A 13,911-nucleotide genomic window follows, 5' to 3' on the forward strand; every position below is an offset into this window, starting at 1 on the left:
GACACATTACTGTTACTACATAATATTTGTGTTCCTATTACTACCTATACGTTTAAAGCGGAATTCAGCTCGGAATCAGTTTTTTTTATAGCGAAATAGCGAACCGTTGTAGAAAATAATGTAGATTTTTAAAGACCTACATCTGAACAATGAACTACTTGCTCAAAAGTGACCACTTGTCTTTAGCATAGTAAAAAAAATCGTACATTCTCTAAACAGAACTGCGGTCGTTTTCTAGTATAGAACATAAGTCATTCAACTGATTAGTTATCTAAATTAATGAGTATTGATTGCTAACACCACAGATATGCGACAAACATACCTACGTATAGATTGCAAACATTACTGTGATCATACGTTTGCTTTAGGCATTACAATGTACATATCATATTATGGGCAAACCAAAGAAAATCAAGTTGAACAAAAAGAACATAGTAGTAATTCAATAATATGAAACTAGATCATTAATATTTTTTAAGACTTGGGACTACGGCAGTAATGATCAGAATTACTAATATTTCCCATAAAAATACTTAGGGTTTTTTATTGCACCAATACAAAATAAATGTTACGTAAATAAAACAAAATGGTCCAGAAAACAACAATACAATTTCATAAATAAAATCACAGGGATAACAATAAACGATAAATCAACAAAATCTAAGAAAATTAATCGTCCACGATAAATTGAACTTGCCAAATAGATACCTTTCGATAAAAAAAATGACCGGAAAGGAAAAAAAAATCGGCAACAAAATAGGTGAAATTACTTCGTATTTCAGCGGAATTCTTGTTCCATCAGCCAATTGCGATAAATGAGCGAGTCTGATTGGAATCCGATGGGATAAGATTTTTTGCTTCGTTCGAGGGTAGACGTCAATCCGGGCGGGGAGATACCGAGGCAATTTCCCGAACTCCGGACCATTTATCACAGACCATTATTGTGTCTAGTTGTATTGACCGAACGAACGTCAATTCATTATGTTATTTCTTATGATATTAAATGGATAATATTGGGATCGGTCAGGGAATCTATCATGTTTGCTGTATTATTTTGGTACTTAATCACAGTAAGTGAAAATATTTCCGCTTAAGACGCCCACGACTATCTAACAAAGCATATTTAATGAAATGGAATAAATTCCTATATGTTTGAAGTGATCCTTTCGTCTTTCCCTACTTATTTATAGGTTTAAAAATAAATATACACAAACATTTTACTGTTTAAATGTCAATCATACTATAATGTTTAGACATAATATAGCTGCTTATTATTTAGACGTTACACATAAACGAAAGTGGTCAATTTGTATAGCCTGCACAATTCCAATACTAAACCATTTATTGGCATCTGCCTATAGATGCACATAGACAGACCAATCACGGCAATGTCTCAACTTCATCGAGTAGGTAATATAGTCATTCTACATAATACATAATATAAGTTCTCTGAATGTAAATGGGCTTAGGTCTTTTTGGACGTTATACCGAAAAGCTTATTATCTCGGTCCAAAGATGAAGATCGACTTACCTTCATTACTGATGCTGACTTCATTACGATCGGGATTATAATCAAGCATCTAATTCAGATAATGCTCTAATGAGTCGTAACGCTAGGGACTGGTTGTTTCCATTATCGCTAATGGAGTTAATCGCCACAACTCTAATGAGTGATTGGATCCCCGTGGCGCCGTTGTGAATAATATCGTGAAAAACTTGCACTTATTTGCTGTGGTATTTCTGCTACAATAGGTAGTTTCCATACAGACATGAAATAACTTCTCATAGGAGAAGGCAGAGACCAAAGAATAGTTGTTAAGTAGTTAAAATTATGATTTTCTGTTAATAATGTGACAACATACGACGACATTACGATTGGTTGATAGACAATTTTCGCGCCAAAATGCCAAAATAAAGTGGTAGAAAAGACTCTACACCCATTATGCGAAGGAAAAAATCTTAACCTCATTTTTAAAATAATAAAAAAGTTACTTAGAATTTAGTATTAAGTAGTAAATAAAATTACACTTTTTATGGACTATTTTATTATATCGTTAAAAAGTTTCCTTGGGAATCCATTTACGGTAATCGTAAATAACCAAAACTTTTAGCAACTGATGTAGTGCGTACCGTGCGTAGTAAAATAATGGCTAATAAAAATGAGTGGGGCTGAACTAAGTACAACGATATCCTAAACAAACTTGGTAGACCGTCGTGAAAATGATAAATATATGTGGGTACTGAGTAAATGGCGTAGTACTCAGTCGTTACCTAAGTAGGAAAATGTGGTCAGGGCTTAGTTAAGCCACTAATTAGACTCCGCTACAATTTCTCACGTTTCTTCTACATAATTACAACTTAACTTACTTAATCCATATAATCATCATTATGTCCAGGGCTTTTTTTTTTGTTTTAAGTAGGAGTGTTCCAAGAGGCAGTAATTTAGTATCACTGTTAAGACTAAGCAATTTAAACAGATTCTATTGTTAAAAGATTTTTTTGATAAAGGTACAATGATGACCTGCTATTTAATTTTACCAGCACTATAAAATTGTTGTACTCATCTATGATGACATACTTATTTCATATTTAACTTTCCCCCGGTTTCTGAGTACATTTTTGTTATATAAGTTTAAACGCTATTGAATAGATAAACTACCGCTAAATGTACTCCGAAACCGGGGGTAAGTAGCTAGTTTGCTAAGAGCTAAATGTGTTGGAGAAGATAAGCACGGCGCCTCTTTAAAACCTATTCACCAATTTTAATTAAAGAACACTGTCAATCTCCGAACCAACAGAGAATAATGTCGTCGCAAGATGACTCGGCGATTTAATTAATTTCCGGTATCCGGTAGGTATCAGCCGATTTTCAATTATAAAGTAACTACCGCCATCGCCATCGAAAGAGATGTCCTTCAAATCCTATTACATAAACGATTTAGCATCACAGACCAGCATAAAATTTTGTTAAACTTATGTAAACACGACAATTTTTTGTTCAAACTTTTTACGTTTGGCGCAGTGGTTTAAGCGGTCACCTCGCCGCAACAACCGTAGCGCCGCGTGTGGTGGGTTCGAATCCTACCCGGGACAAATCTTTGTGTGATGAGCACGAGTATTTGTTCTGAGCCTGGTTGTCAATTTATCTATATAAGTATGTATTTAGAAGTATATAAGTATGTTTATCAGTTATTTGGTTACCATAGTACAAGCTCTGCTTAGTTTGGAATCAAATGACCGTGTGTGAGTTGTCCAACAATATTTATTTATTCAAACTTTTTAAGTCTGTCTGAGAACAAGACTAAAGTTTTCTTAAAACTAAAACTTTTCTTTTCTTCAGTTTTTCAGAATGAACCGTAATGACCTCATTAGAGACATTATTTTTCTTTTATTGCGTATATAATTTTAAATTTAGAATAGTCAAAATGACGTTTATAAAATCATAGGGTGACGTGTGTCATCGGCCTAAAAAAATTACAAAATTAGTTTTTTATATTTTGATAACAACCATTATGGATAACATTTTGAAATAAGGTAAAATTAATATTGTAATTTTATTTTATTGGGTGCAGTAAGTCAACGAATGAGATGAGAAAAGAAATTGCTTGAAGATGGAATAGTTGTCTAAATTTTTTTATTTTTATAGCATTACATTCGCTGCTGTACAATGATTGAAACTGGCAGCGCGGATAACGCAACAGCTGCAACAAAGGCGGCGAGCCCGGTTAGCTACCTATCTATCATTTAATTGATCAATTTCACCGGTAGCGAAGAAAACAATTCCTGTAGATAGATTAAAATGCATTTGGGTTAACTCGGACAAAAAAATTTTTTTGAGAAAGTTTTTATCACACTCGATTTTTTGTACTAGCACACTTTGTCTTTGTTGTAAACGTTTTTTATTCACAGGACGTTCCACAAGAAGACGACGACATCGCTCGGCCAGAAGCGACATTTCGTTTCACCGTTCAAAACATTAGCCAACTGAAAGAGCAGGTTCTATCGCCACCTTGCTACGTGAGATGCCTTCCTTGGAAGATCCTTATACTCCTCAGACATACGACGACCCCTGATCGCCAGCAACAGAAGGCTCTTGGAGTGTTTCTTCAGTGCAATGGAGAATGTGATTCACCAGGGTGGTCGTGTTATGGATTGGGAGAGTTGAAACTGCTGTCTCAGAAGCAAGAAGGCGGTCCTCTTTGTCGAAAGCTTCATCATATGTATCACTGGTACTTATAATACTACTACTAAGTATATAGTGCTGGAAGTCTTCGGCGTTGGTGGCTAAATATTGTATTTTTCAGTTCGTAAACCAACAAAAATAGTGGAAAAAACATTGTAGCAACTACTATATAAAGCGCTTATTTCATATTCACATTTCATCCCTTTTTATTTTGCTAACGCAAGAGTATTAATGTTAAAAACATTTTGAACCAATCATAATAAATATTTTACAGCAAAGAAGATGACTGGGGTTTCGCGCACTTCATATCATGGGACGACCTTATGGACCTGGACAACGGCTTCGTGAAAGACGATGCAATAACTATCGAAGCTCATGTCGTAGCAGAAGCCCCGCACGGTGTGTCGTGGGATTCTAAAAAGCATACCGGTTTTGTAGGTAAAGTCAATTAACTATTCCTATACGTTTTAGTCTGTATTACCTTAATTGTGTAGAAATTGATATTATTTCTTAAAAGATGTATATTACCTACTTGTACAAATCTTTATGATACAAGCAAAGTGAAAACATAATAACAGGTCCTTTTTTCACAAAGTGGAAACAATTTTATTTACAAGAAGGGAATTCGCTCAAGGATGCACTCGTCCAAAATTAGGGTAATTACTACACACCGGCTGCTTAATTACTGCAGTAAGATATTATTCCGTTCAGATGCTTGCATCTTGCTTGATTCGGCAGATTGCAGTAATTAAATTTTATAGGTTGAGTAAAATTTAATTATGCCCGTTAGGACTCTCGGAAAAATAGGAACTTCAATGGCACTTTACACATATTATTTGACATATTTTTTCTAAACTTCATCTTTTTAATTATATTCGACTATACTTAAATACTTAGCTAATACTAGACTATTAATACTAAATAATAAAACATAACAATGTTTCACTGTACGTCTTTACTATTCTGCAGCAACGTCATTCATCTAGATATCATTTCTAGGTCTCAAGAACCAAGGAGCAACATGTTACATGAACTCTCTTCTACAAACTCTTTTCTTCACCAACGTGCTTCGTAAGGCGGTCTACAAGATACCGACTGTCGGCGACGACAGCTCCCGTTCGGTCGCCTTCGCCTTGCAGCGTGTGTTCTACGACCTGCAGTTCTCCGACAAACCTGTTGCCACTAAGAAACTCACGAAGAGCTTCGGTTGGGAGACCTTAGATTCTTTTATGCAGCATGATGTGCAAGAGTTCTTACGGGTACCTTGAAAAATCTTATATTATGTACTTCACCATTTTAAATTAGTCTCACATTGCCCCACATTTTGGTAACTTACTGTTATTTTAACAAAACTTGCAAATAACTAAAAAAATACATATGACCTATGTAATTGATCATGAATTTACGTGTCACACATTATTTACTAGTAACTGTATACCTCATACTTATTTCCTAGGAAGTGAATTAAAATAACATTAATTAAGCCATGTCATAAGAATGGCTTTCAGCAATAAGCAAATAACCGAATTACAAATTACGTTGACTGTTAATACAAGTAAATAATTAACAGTTCTTTAAATTTTCGATCTTTTGCCAGGTTCTCCTAGACAAGCTAGAAAATAAAATGAAAGGCACCGTCGTTGAAGGGACCGTACCGAAGTTGTTCGAAGGCAAGATGACATCGTTCATAAAGTGCAAGAACGTGAACTGTACCAGCACGCGAGTGGAAACCTTCTACGACATACAGCTCAGTGTGAAGGGGAAGAACAATAGTAAGTTTTAGGTCAAGCTTATTTACGCTAAGACGTCGTTGGTAGGACAAATCTCTGTAGCATCGTTAAATATGCATATCACCTCATGACCCCATGCAGGTTCCTGTTTTTCTCTTTAAACTTTAATTTTTTTTATACAAAATCTTCCTTAACGTGATGCCTCATTCTACAGAATGTTATTCTGCAATATTCTCTAGAATGGAAGAAGTAAGTTAAATACAAAATGTGGGTTTTGAATTTGCGAACTTGACAAAATATCAATTTCGCTTTCAGTTACTTGTCTCAACATTATGAAAGTAATTTAAATCATGCAACAGCATCTGAAATGCGAAGAATATTTTGCGTTCATCACAAGTTCAATCTAAATTAAGTTGTTTCTATTTTGGGATACCAATCTACAGTTCAATTTTGTACGATTCCACGCAATTTCACAACGACATTGATAAATTTCAATTAGGAGTAGGTACTATTTCTCAATTCTGCGATGTCCATTTAGTCACAAGGAGCTTCCGTACAACGAACCGATACATTATTTATGGGCTCAGTAACTGAAGTGCGCTTTCTAGTTTACGGACTGGGTGCTAATAAATCTTTTCATTCAAAACACTTTACCTAGCAATAGTAGGCTAAATAGATTCAAAGTTAGTAAAGGCTTCAAGGCTTGACAGGTAATTGCTGGTAGTAAGATTTAAATAAGTCTCTAGAGCCGTATTTAGTTAGTCTAATGGCTCTCTGTAATCAAGATTTTACCTGTCCAGAGTAACTGAGGCATCCACTTAGGTTATTCCTTAAGGATTCCTATTATTTTATTTTTGTACAGGCCGTCACTTAAAACCCCGAATTTTATGTTTCATCGTAGTAACTTTATAAGAACATCCTAAATCCAAATTTTCTTAGAAAACATTTCTCAGCCTTTCTTTTGTTTCTGCCTACAGTCTATGAATCATTCAAAGACTACATCAGCACGGAACTCCTCGACGGTGAGAACAAGTACGACGCAGGTGAACATGGCCTGCAAGAAGCGGAGAAAGGAGTTAGATTCGATGTGTTTCCTCCCGTACTGCATCTACACCTCATGAGGTTCCAGTACGACCCTCAAAGTGACGCGTCCATCAAGTTCAATGACCGGTACGATCCTATATCCTTAACTATGTGGACTTTTGTGAACGTACGTGGGAAAATGAATAGTAAATAATCCCAGAGTAGTATATGATGCACTCGTTAAGAAACTTACTTGTTAAATTTCCAATGAGGTCTTCAAGTGAATTACAGATTGCTACTAGTACGATAGCATGGTAACAGCATTGGTTTATGAAAAACTTTTAAAAGACTATAACGATGCTGCTATAAAAGTCATATGTTTGCATATTTGTATAAAATATATAAAGCCATTTTCAACCTGCTTAATCGATGAGTCGAGCGAGATACCTTATAGTCTCTCAGCTTGCCAAACTTGTGACATCGGTGAGAAACGACATTATTTTGACTCTCGCACTAAAAGGTTACGGACCTTGCCAAAATATGATTTAGGCGAGGAAATAAACTAGCAAAGAATAGTTTATTAGACACTTCCTTCTATAAATTGTTAGGGTCGTGATTAAGGGCATATTGAAAATATTTTTTTGCAGGACGGAGTATTTATCACATTCTAAGAAGCGTAATTTACTGCCAATAGTCTCGGTAACAATGGTGTTAAAACGGTCGGGTATTGTTTTGTTGCTTACAAGAACCTGCAAAATCGTACGCTTGTAAAAAATCCGGCATAATAAGTATTCTATCATTTAATTTAGGCCATAAACTTTCCGTGTATAAAATTTCATAGAAATTGGTGTAGTAGTTTTGGCGTGTTTAAGTAACAAACATCCAAACTTTCGTACTTATGATATTAGTATAGACATTTGAATATTCATACAATAACCTAAATTAGATTATAATTAATAATGTTTCTACTTTGCTCATGTGTAATATACGCAAATATGTATTATAATAATTAGTGTACAATTCGTATAATATTCGTTTATTACACAATTCTACCACAAACGGGTACCCCGGAGCACCGACGTATAAAATTATTATGCAAATGTTGTTGCCCCGAAACAATTTTGTCTTTCGATATTAGCCAATATTACTGCCACAGGTGTCGTTGTTTTCAAGTATACAGTAAACGTTTAAGGTCAATTTTATAGTATACCGTATAAGAACTACCATATATTATTTTTCTAAGATAAATTTATTCAATTAAATGTTTGTCGGTATTTTTGTCTTGAAACCAATTTCACAATTTAAATAAACACAATAACATGTACGCCTTAGTTATGAGTTGCTGAGTTTCTAAGTTTCCAATTCCAATTTTATCAAAACAATCTCAGATTTTATTGGTTAAACGAAGACTGAGTTTTTCGTTATGGCCAATTGGTCATTAGGTAACTATTACATGGAAGATCCTTAAAACGTTGAGAATATTGGACAGTAAGCATTTCTTTAGTTAGAAAAGTAAATGTATTATTTACTTTTCTAACCAGTTCCATCAAAACTCAAAAAGACAATATATTCTATATCATGCACCCTAGGTTCGAGTTCTACGAGGAAATAAACCTGGACCAGTACCTGCAGGAGATCCCGTCGATACCGGCGCATTACACGTTACACGCGGTGCTGGTTCACTCGGGAGACAACCACGGAGGTCACTATGTCGTCTTCATTAACCCCAGAGGAGATGGGAAGGTAATTCTTGCCCATTTTCAACATAGCTTTGAGTATTTAATAAATTTCTGTATTAATGCCTGGCTACGGGTCATTCGTTTCCCTGTTAATCAATCAATCAATTTGTTCAAAATAAATAGGAATACAATGCTTAACTTACATATCATAATTATTATAATATATAATTATATAGTACACATAAAGTTAGAGAATAAAATAACGCAATAGCTTAAAAGCACATGATTAAATCACACAGATCTCGATTTTGGTTATGTATTTTCAAACCTGCTTGATTGGTTGGTTTTATTTTAACATGAGACTTTTCAAGAAACGAGTAGAAGAGTACTGGGTTCTTGCTTTCCATCGTAATTAAACATATTTACGCTTAATGCTTTATAGACATGATGCCTTGATATATTCTCAAAAGCCTTTCAAAAACATAACTTTCACAGTGGTGCAAGTTTGATGACGACGTAGTGTCTCGATGTAGCAAGCAGGAAGCTATCGAGTACAACTTCGGCGGCAAAGAGGACGCGCCGCATCTCGCCCGGCGAGCCACCAGCGCATACATGCTCATATACATACAGTAAGAACATTATGTGATTTACGGCCAATTTTCACAGCTTCAGATAACTTTGTTAGAGAATGTGACGATGTTGCCCTGAGATAAAAATCTAAAACGTTACATGATCGACCTTCCGCAGAATGATTCCTTGAATGAGGATAAAAATTCCGCCTATAGCTGTAATTACTTAAAGGTACTAAATAATTTGACAGCATTAACATCAGCAGCAATTCTGAAACTGCAAATTGCATTTTTGTGCAAGGAAGTAGTTAATTTCATCAATCATCATTAACGGATTTGAATAATTAGATTTTCCCAAATATTTATCATATAACAGATGGTGTGAATAGGAGGACGCTGTTTGACCCCATATATTAAGAGCGACAAATCTCGTAGTGACCCAAGGCGTTATAGCTAAAGGTCCCCGGGAGTACCGTTTTGATAATTTATTATTTTTGGTTCCTGGACTCTGACGTCAGCAACATGCGTTACGATAAACGTTACGACATCTATTCTATTTATTTTCACATATGTATTAACTCTCATGTTAAATAACGTGCTTGAAGGACCACAATTTCTAATCATTCTTAGCAATCCGACCTCCTAAATCCCTAAAGCCTGATCAGTTTAGAGTGGAGCCGAGACCGCCGATGTCCTTCTTCGATAAGTTCTTGTATTTCGCTATACACATTAAACAAATGTTGCCTTGTACAGGACGTCGCAACTGAAGTACGTGTTACAAGAGTGTACAGAAGCCGACATACCGACCGACCTGTGCGAGCGCATTAGCGAAGAGATGCGATACGAGATGGTAAGAACATGTAAATATCGCATCCACCACGCAACTACCTTTACTTTCACTATTTTTTTTCAGTTTTTTTTTGTCAACCCAATGTTGCGCGTTTCAGGCGGCAGAAAAATAAGATGCAGAAAATTTAAATCTGACACGTCTGTCACCTCCGCCAAGTACTATGCGAAGATATTCAGCGCACTAAAACAGTTCTTCACTTTGCAGGCCCTAGCCGGCTCTAAATATAAAGGAAGATAATGACAACGGACCACTTCACATTACATTGTCCTATTTTTTTATACAATTTTTACAGTTTTTAGAAATTATTACAGAGTGTTTATTATAAAATTTGTCAGGTAGGTAATTAAGCTTTATATAATCTGAATATATTTTCTTTGTGTATATTTTATTGTAATTATTTATGTACCACTGTTAATAAAATTTGTTGCGATATTACATGTTTATTTTTGAGTTGTTCCCACGCGATACGCTCATCCCTCACTCATTTATTCCACACCACAGCAGTCTCTAATTATTATTGTTAAGATAAATACGAAGAAACACTAATTTGTGGCTGTTTCCGATTAGGTGCTCCATTATCCGCAGACTGCTAATAACATTTTAGTTTCATGATGTTACAGGTCAAGTATTCTAATATTATTACTATATACAAAGCTCTATAATTATTTCAAAGAAATTAATTATTCAAAAGAATGATATATTTTGTTTTGTTAAAACCTGAAATGAATATTTGAGTAGAGACATTATTACACTAACTACTAAAACTGTACGTTTTGTAAGCACGCCAAAGTAACAAAAAATATTTTACGGCTTCAAGTAGAAAGTACTATAGGTAGTATCAAGTTCGTTTGTCCCTAAGGTCAAGACATAATATTTTGACCTTCGCGACTAAAGTAAATGCTATAAGTTAAAGTAAATAGGTACACAAGCAAGCTTACGTCCGTTATCCTGACAATATTAGGCACAGAACACGGCCGAATAAAGGTGTAAGCAATTACAACGGACAACAAAGAAACCTCCATCTACCTACTGTCTTGTTCCTTAATTATTTATTAGCCGTCTTCCACGCTATTTCGAAACACGTTCCTGAATACACCCAATTGTACGGAGGCACAAACGAAACCAGTGCACGCTGCATGCTAAACAAGTCCCACTGAGCATAGCAGACCTACTCGAGACACTGATGAGATATCCGAAAGACACCGGCTTTAGTACATTATTTACTTATGCAATCTACCAAGCAATCAGTCCGCTTTGTTCCCAGTCATCTAAAATTCAAATAATTGGTGCGATTGTTAATTTTGTATGTCGGCGACGTGATGGCTAATTGCGTCTTCGTCGTTTCGTTTTTCTTTCCGGCTCAGCAGACAATAGAAATAATGAGAAAGCGCTATAGAGATTTCAGTAAAGTACGGGAATTTATTAATGTTCAGTACGTAATACTATTGTAAAGATACTACATTCTTTGTAGCAGATCATTTATTTCAAAGATTTTATATTATGTAGTAGCAAGCATATATCATGTTACAGATTCTACATGAATTTTCACACAGGATCAATTTCCGAAGCAATTCTTTAAAGTTTTCATCTAACAGAAGCATAGCTCTGCATTAGACTAGTAATATTGCGCCGGATGATAAATGAAGTTGGAGGTAGAACATAAGTGAACAACGGATGGGTTACATATTTGAATAGTGTTCACTTATTCACGAGTCGGGCAACAAGGTGAAACGACTAAAATATTGGACATCTTTTTTGCCAATTCATAGTATTCCTTTGCACTTATCGGAGATAAATGGATCGCGATAAAGGCCATTGCCAAATATTTTAGACTTAGGTTAAAAACACTTACATTCCAAAGTATTTATGTTGGGGATAAGAATTCCAAAAGAATGGAAGAGCAGAATTGGATATTATTTTGTTTTAAGTTTTTATTACCTCTTGGAGCACCTATAATAATACTATTATGTAGTTTTTGGCACATAAGCGAAAACAGCGAAGGCTTAATTATAGCTTAACTAATATGTTGGACTATCCAAGTGAAAACATAATTGTTGGCCACTTGTTCGCGATATTATGCACTTACAGTCTTCTATTCACTTTGTAATTCTACTGGTGTTAGAATCCTCGCATATCATTTTCCGCCGCAAAGGTTAATTTTCTCTCAAGTTTTAATACACTACTTTTATTTACATTTTAAAAGGTAACTTGCATCTCTTTAGCAATGCCTACCCCAAAACGAGCTTAAATAAGTTCTAGTCGATGCATTTTAAAATATTACCTACTAGAGCATCGATTCTTTTCAGACACGAACATGACGCACGTTTGATTTCCTGTCGAATCGAGGATTTGTGTAGTCAACAGACACTACAGATAGATTCTGGTTATGAGATGTGCTTATAATTTCAATATTTGAAAACCCACGTCATAATTTATTGTAATTAAAGAAAACACATTTGTATCAGATAGGTGTAGGTATCCTTGATACAAAAAATCTCACAAGTTTCTAGAGAAAAAGAAGATAGGGATTTGCCACCCCAATCATCAGCCGAACAAATTGGATTCCTGTTTAAATGTAACAATGAAGTATTTAACATATAACATTTACAGTGAATGAGCACCATTTATACCCTTCGCAAATGGTAACTAGTAAAGCCAGTAGTCGTGTTTTAAAAAAATTGCCTTTCGCTTTACATTGTGCTGTAAATCTCTCGCGACACGCGATAAATTAGAGTCCAGTTACGGACTACGAGTACCCTGTATTGTGTTTACAGTGGTGAACACTGAATTTGGACAGCCACAACAACTGCGCTGACGTCGCTCTTACAATAAATTATCGCCATATTTCAAAAATATTAAAATTTTCTCGACAAATAAATATGGTAAAATCTGTACTAAGAGCTTTTGAACAGTCATTGCTGTTGCAAAGTTTAACGCAATAAGTTTTTACCTGATAAAACATTAATTGAAAAACTATAGTGCTTAATCAAAGAATGAAAATAACTGGCGAGCTGTGGAACAAACTTGGGCTTCCAACCAAAACAAAGATCTGCATTTTAATGAGTAATGAGATCCTTAGGGAACTGAACTAAGCGCGCTATCTGCTTCGGACAGAATAGGCCCCATATACTCTCTGTTGTACACTCAAATGTAAACAGGAATAAGCTATTTAGGCCAATAATATTATTTGATAATAATATTTATGTTAATCTAATCCAAGTTCGAGCAAAAATCCTTTTTTATATCGTCGGCCCCTCGCACCCATGCTCATTTTTTCCTCCATTGCTCTCCATTCCATTCCATTGATCGGAATTTGATAGGAGGTCCTATCGAATAAAGTCCCTTTACCATCATCTTGAAGAAAATCACGGTCCCTAACGAAACTCAGAGGTACGGGTACAATCAGGAACAAAATTATGTACAAAAACAAATAGGTATCGTGAAGTAATTTTGTTATTTAGCCTGTCTTCCTGGTTGCCAATAGATGCTATTTTTATATTCTAAAATCACTCCAATTTCCTTTGGGTTTGTTTTGAATTAAATTAGTTGGTCTGAAATAATTCCAATGTCATGTAACTTGCAATTATTTACATATCTTTTTAAATTTATTTATATTTAGAGATAATATTCATTTCATTTCATTTCATTTCATTTCATTTTCATTTCATTTCATTTCATTTCATTTCATTTCATATATATCAACTTAACAAAGATAAGATTCATCATTTTTACAAACGATTTGCAGTATTCTGAAATAAGATTTAGATATAATTAGTGAGATATTTTTGCTCACGGCTGTACATACAAAATGTTCACTTGATGCTTACTTGATGAGATTGAATATGTTCTACTACTATACGGCTACTGATTACTAAAA

At 34.9% G+C, this 13,911-nt stretch overlaps 1 protein-coding gene across 3 annotated transcripts; it reads left to right on the plus strand.

The window, feature by feature from the left end:
* The first annotated feature begins 3,429 nt into the window (after positions 1 to 3,429).
* On the plus strand, positions 3,430 to 10,466 carry LOC142974594 (ubiquitin carboxyl-terminal hydrolase 7-like). 3 transcript variants are annotated; one of them, XM_076117019.1, is made up of 11 exons: positions 3,430 to 3,534; positions 3,647 to 3,724; positions 3,910 to 4,229; positions 4,458 to 4,621; positions 5,183 to 5,442; positions 5,781 to 5,955; positions 6,891 to 7,083; positions 8,526 to 8,679; positions 9,111 to 9,244; positions 9,938 to 10,044; positions 10,132 to 10,466. In XM_076117019.1, the coding sequence occupies exons 2-11, from the start codon at positions 3,668 to 3,670 to the stop codon at positions 10,269 to 10,271; spliced, it is 1,704 nt and encodes a 567-aa protein (XP_075973134.1). In that variant the 5' UTR covers positions 3,430 to 3,534; positions 3,647 to 3,667; the 3' UTR covers positions 10,272 to 10,466. The 3 variants fall into 3 exon arrangements, with proteins under 3 accessions (XP_075973134.1, XP_075973136.1, XP_075973135.1); XM_076117021.1 differs by having other exon boundaries at positions 10,239 to 10,466; XM_076117020.1 differs by having other exon boundaries at positions 9,938 to 10,034; positions 10,239 to 10,466.
* The last annotated feature ends 3,445 nt before the right edge of the window (positions 10,467 to 13,911 follow it).

The sequence above is a fragment of the Anticarsia gemmatalis genome, chromosome 8, assembly GCF_050436995.1.
Source record: "Anticarsia gemmatalis isolate Benzon Research Colony breed Stoneville strain chromosome 8, ilAntGemm2 primary, whole genome shotgun sequence".
Taxonomy (NCBI): Eukaryota; Metazoa; Arthropoda; class Insecta; order Lepidoptera; family Erebidae; genus Anticarsia; species Anticarsia gemmatalis.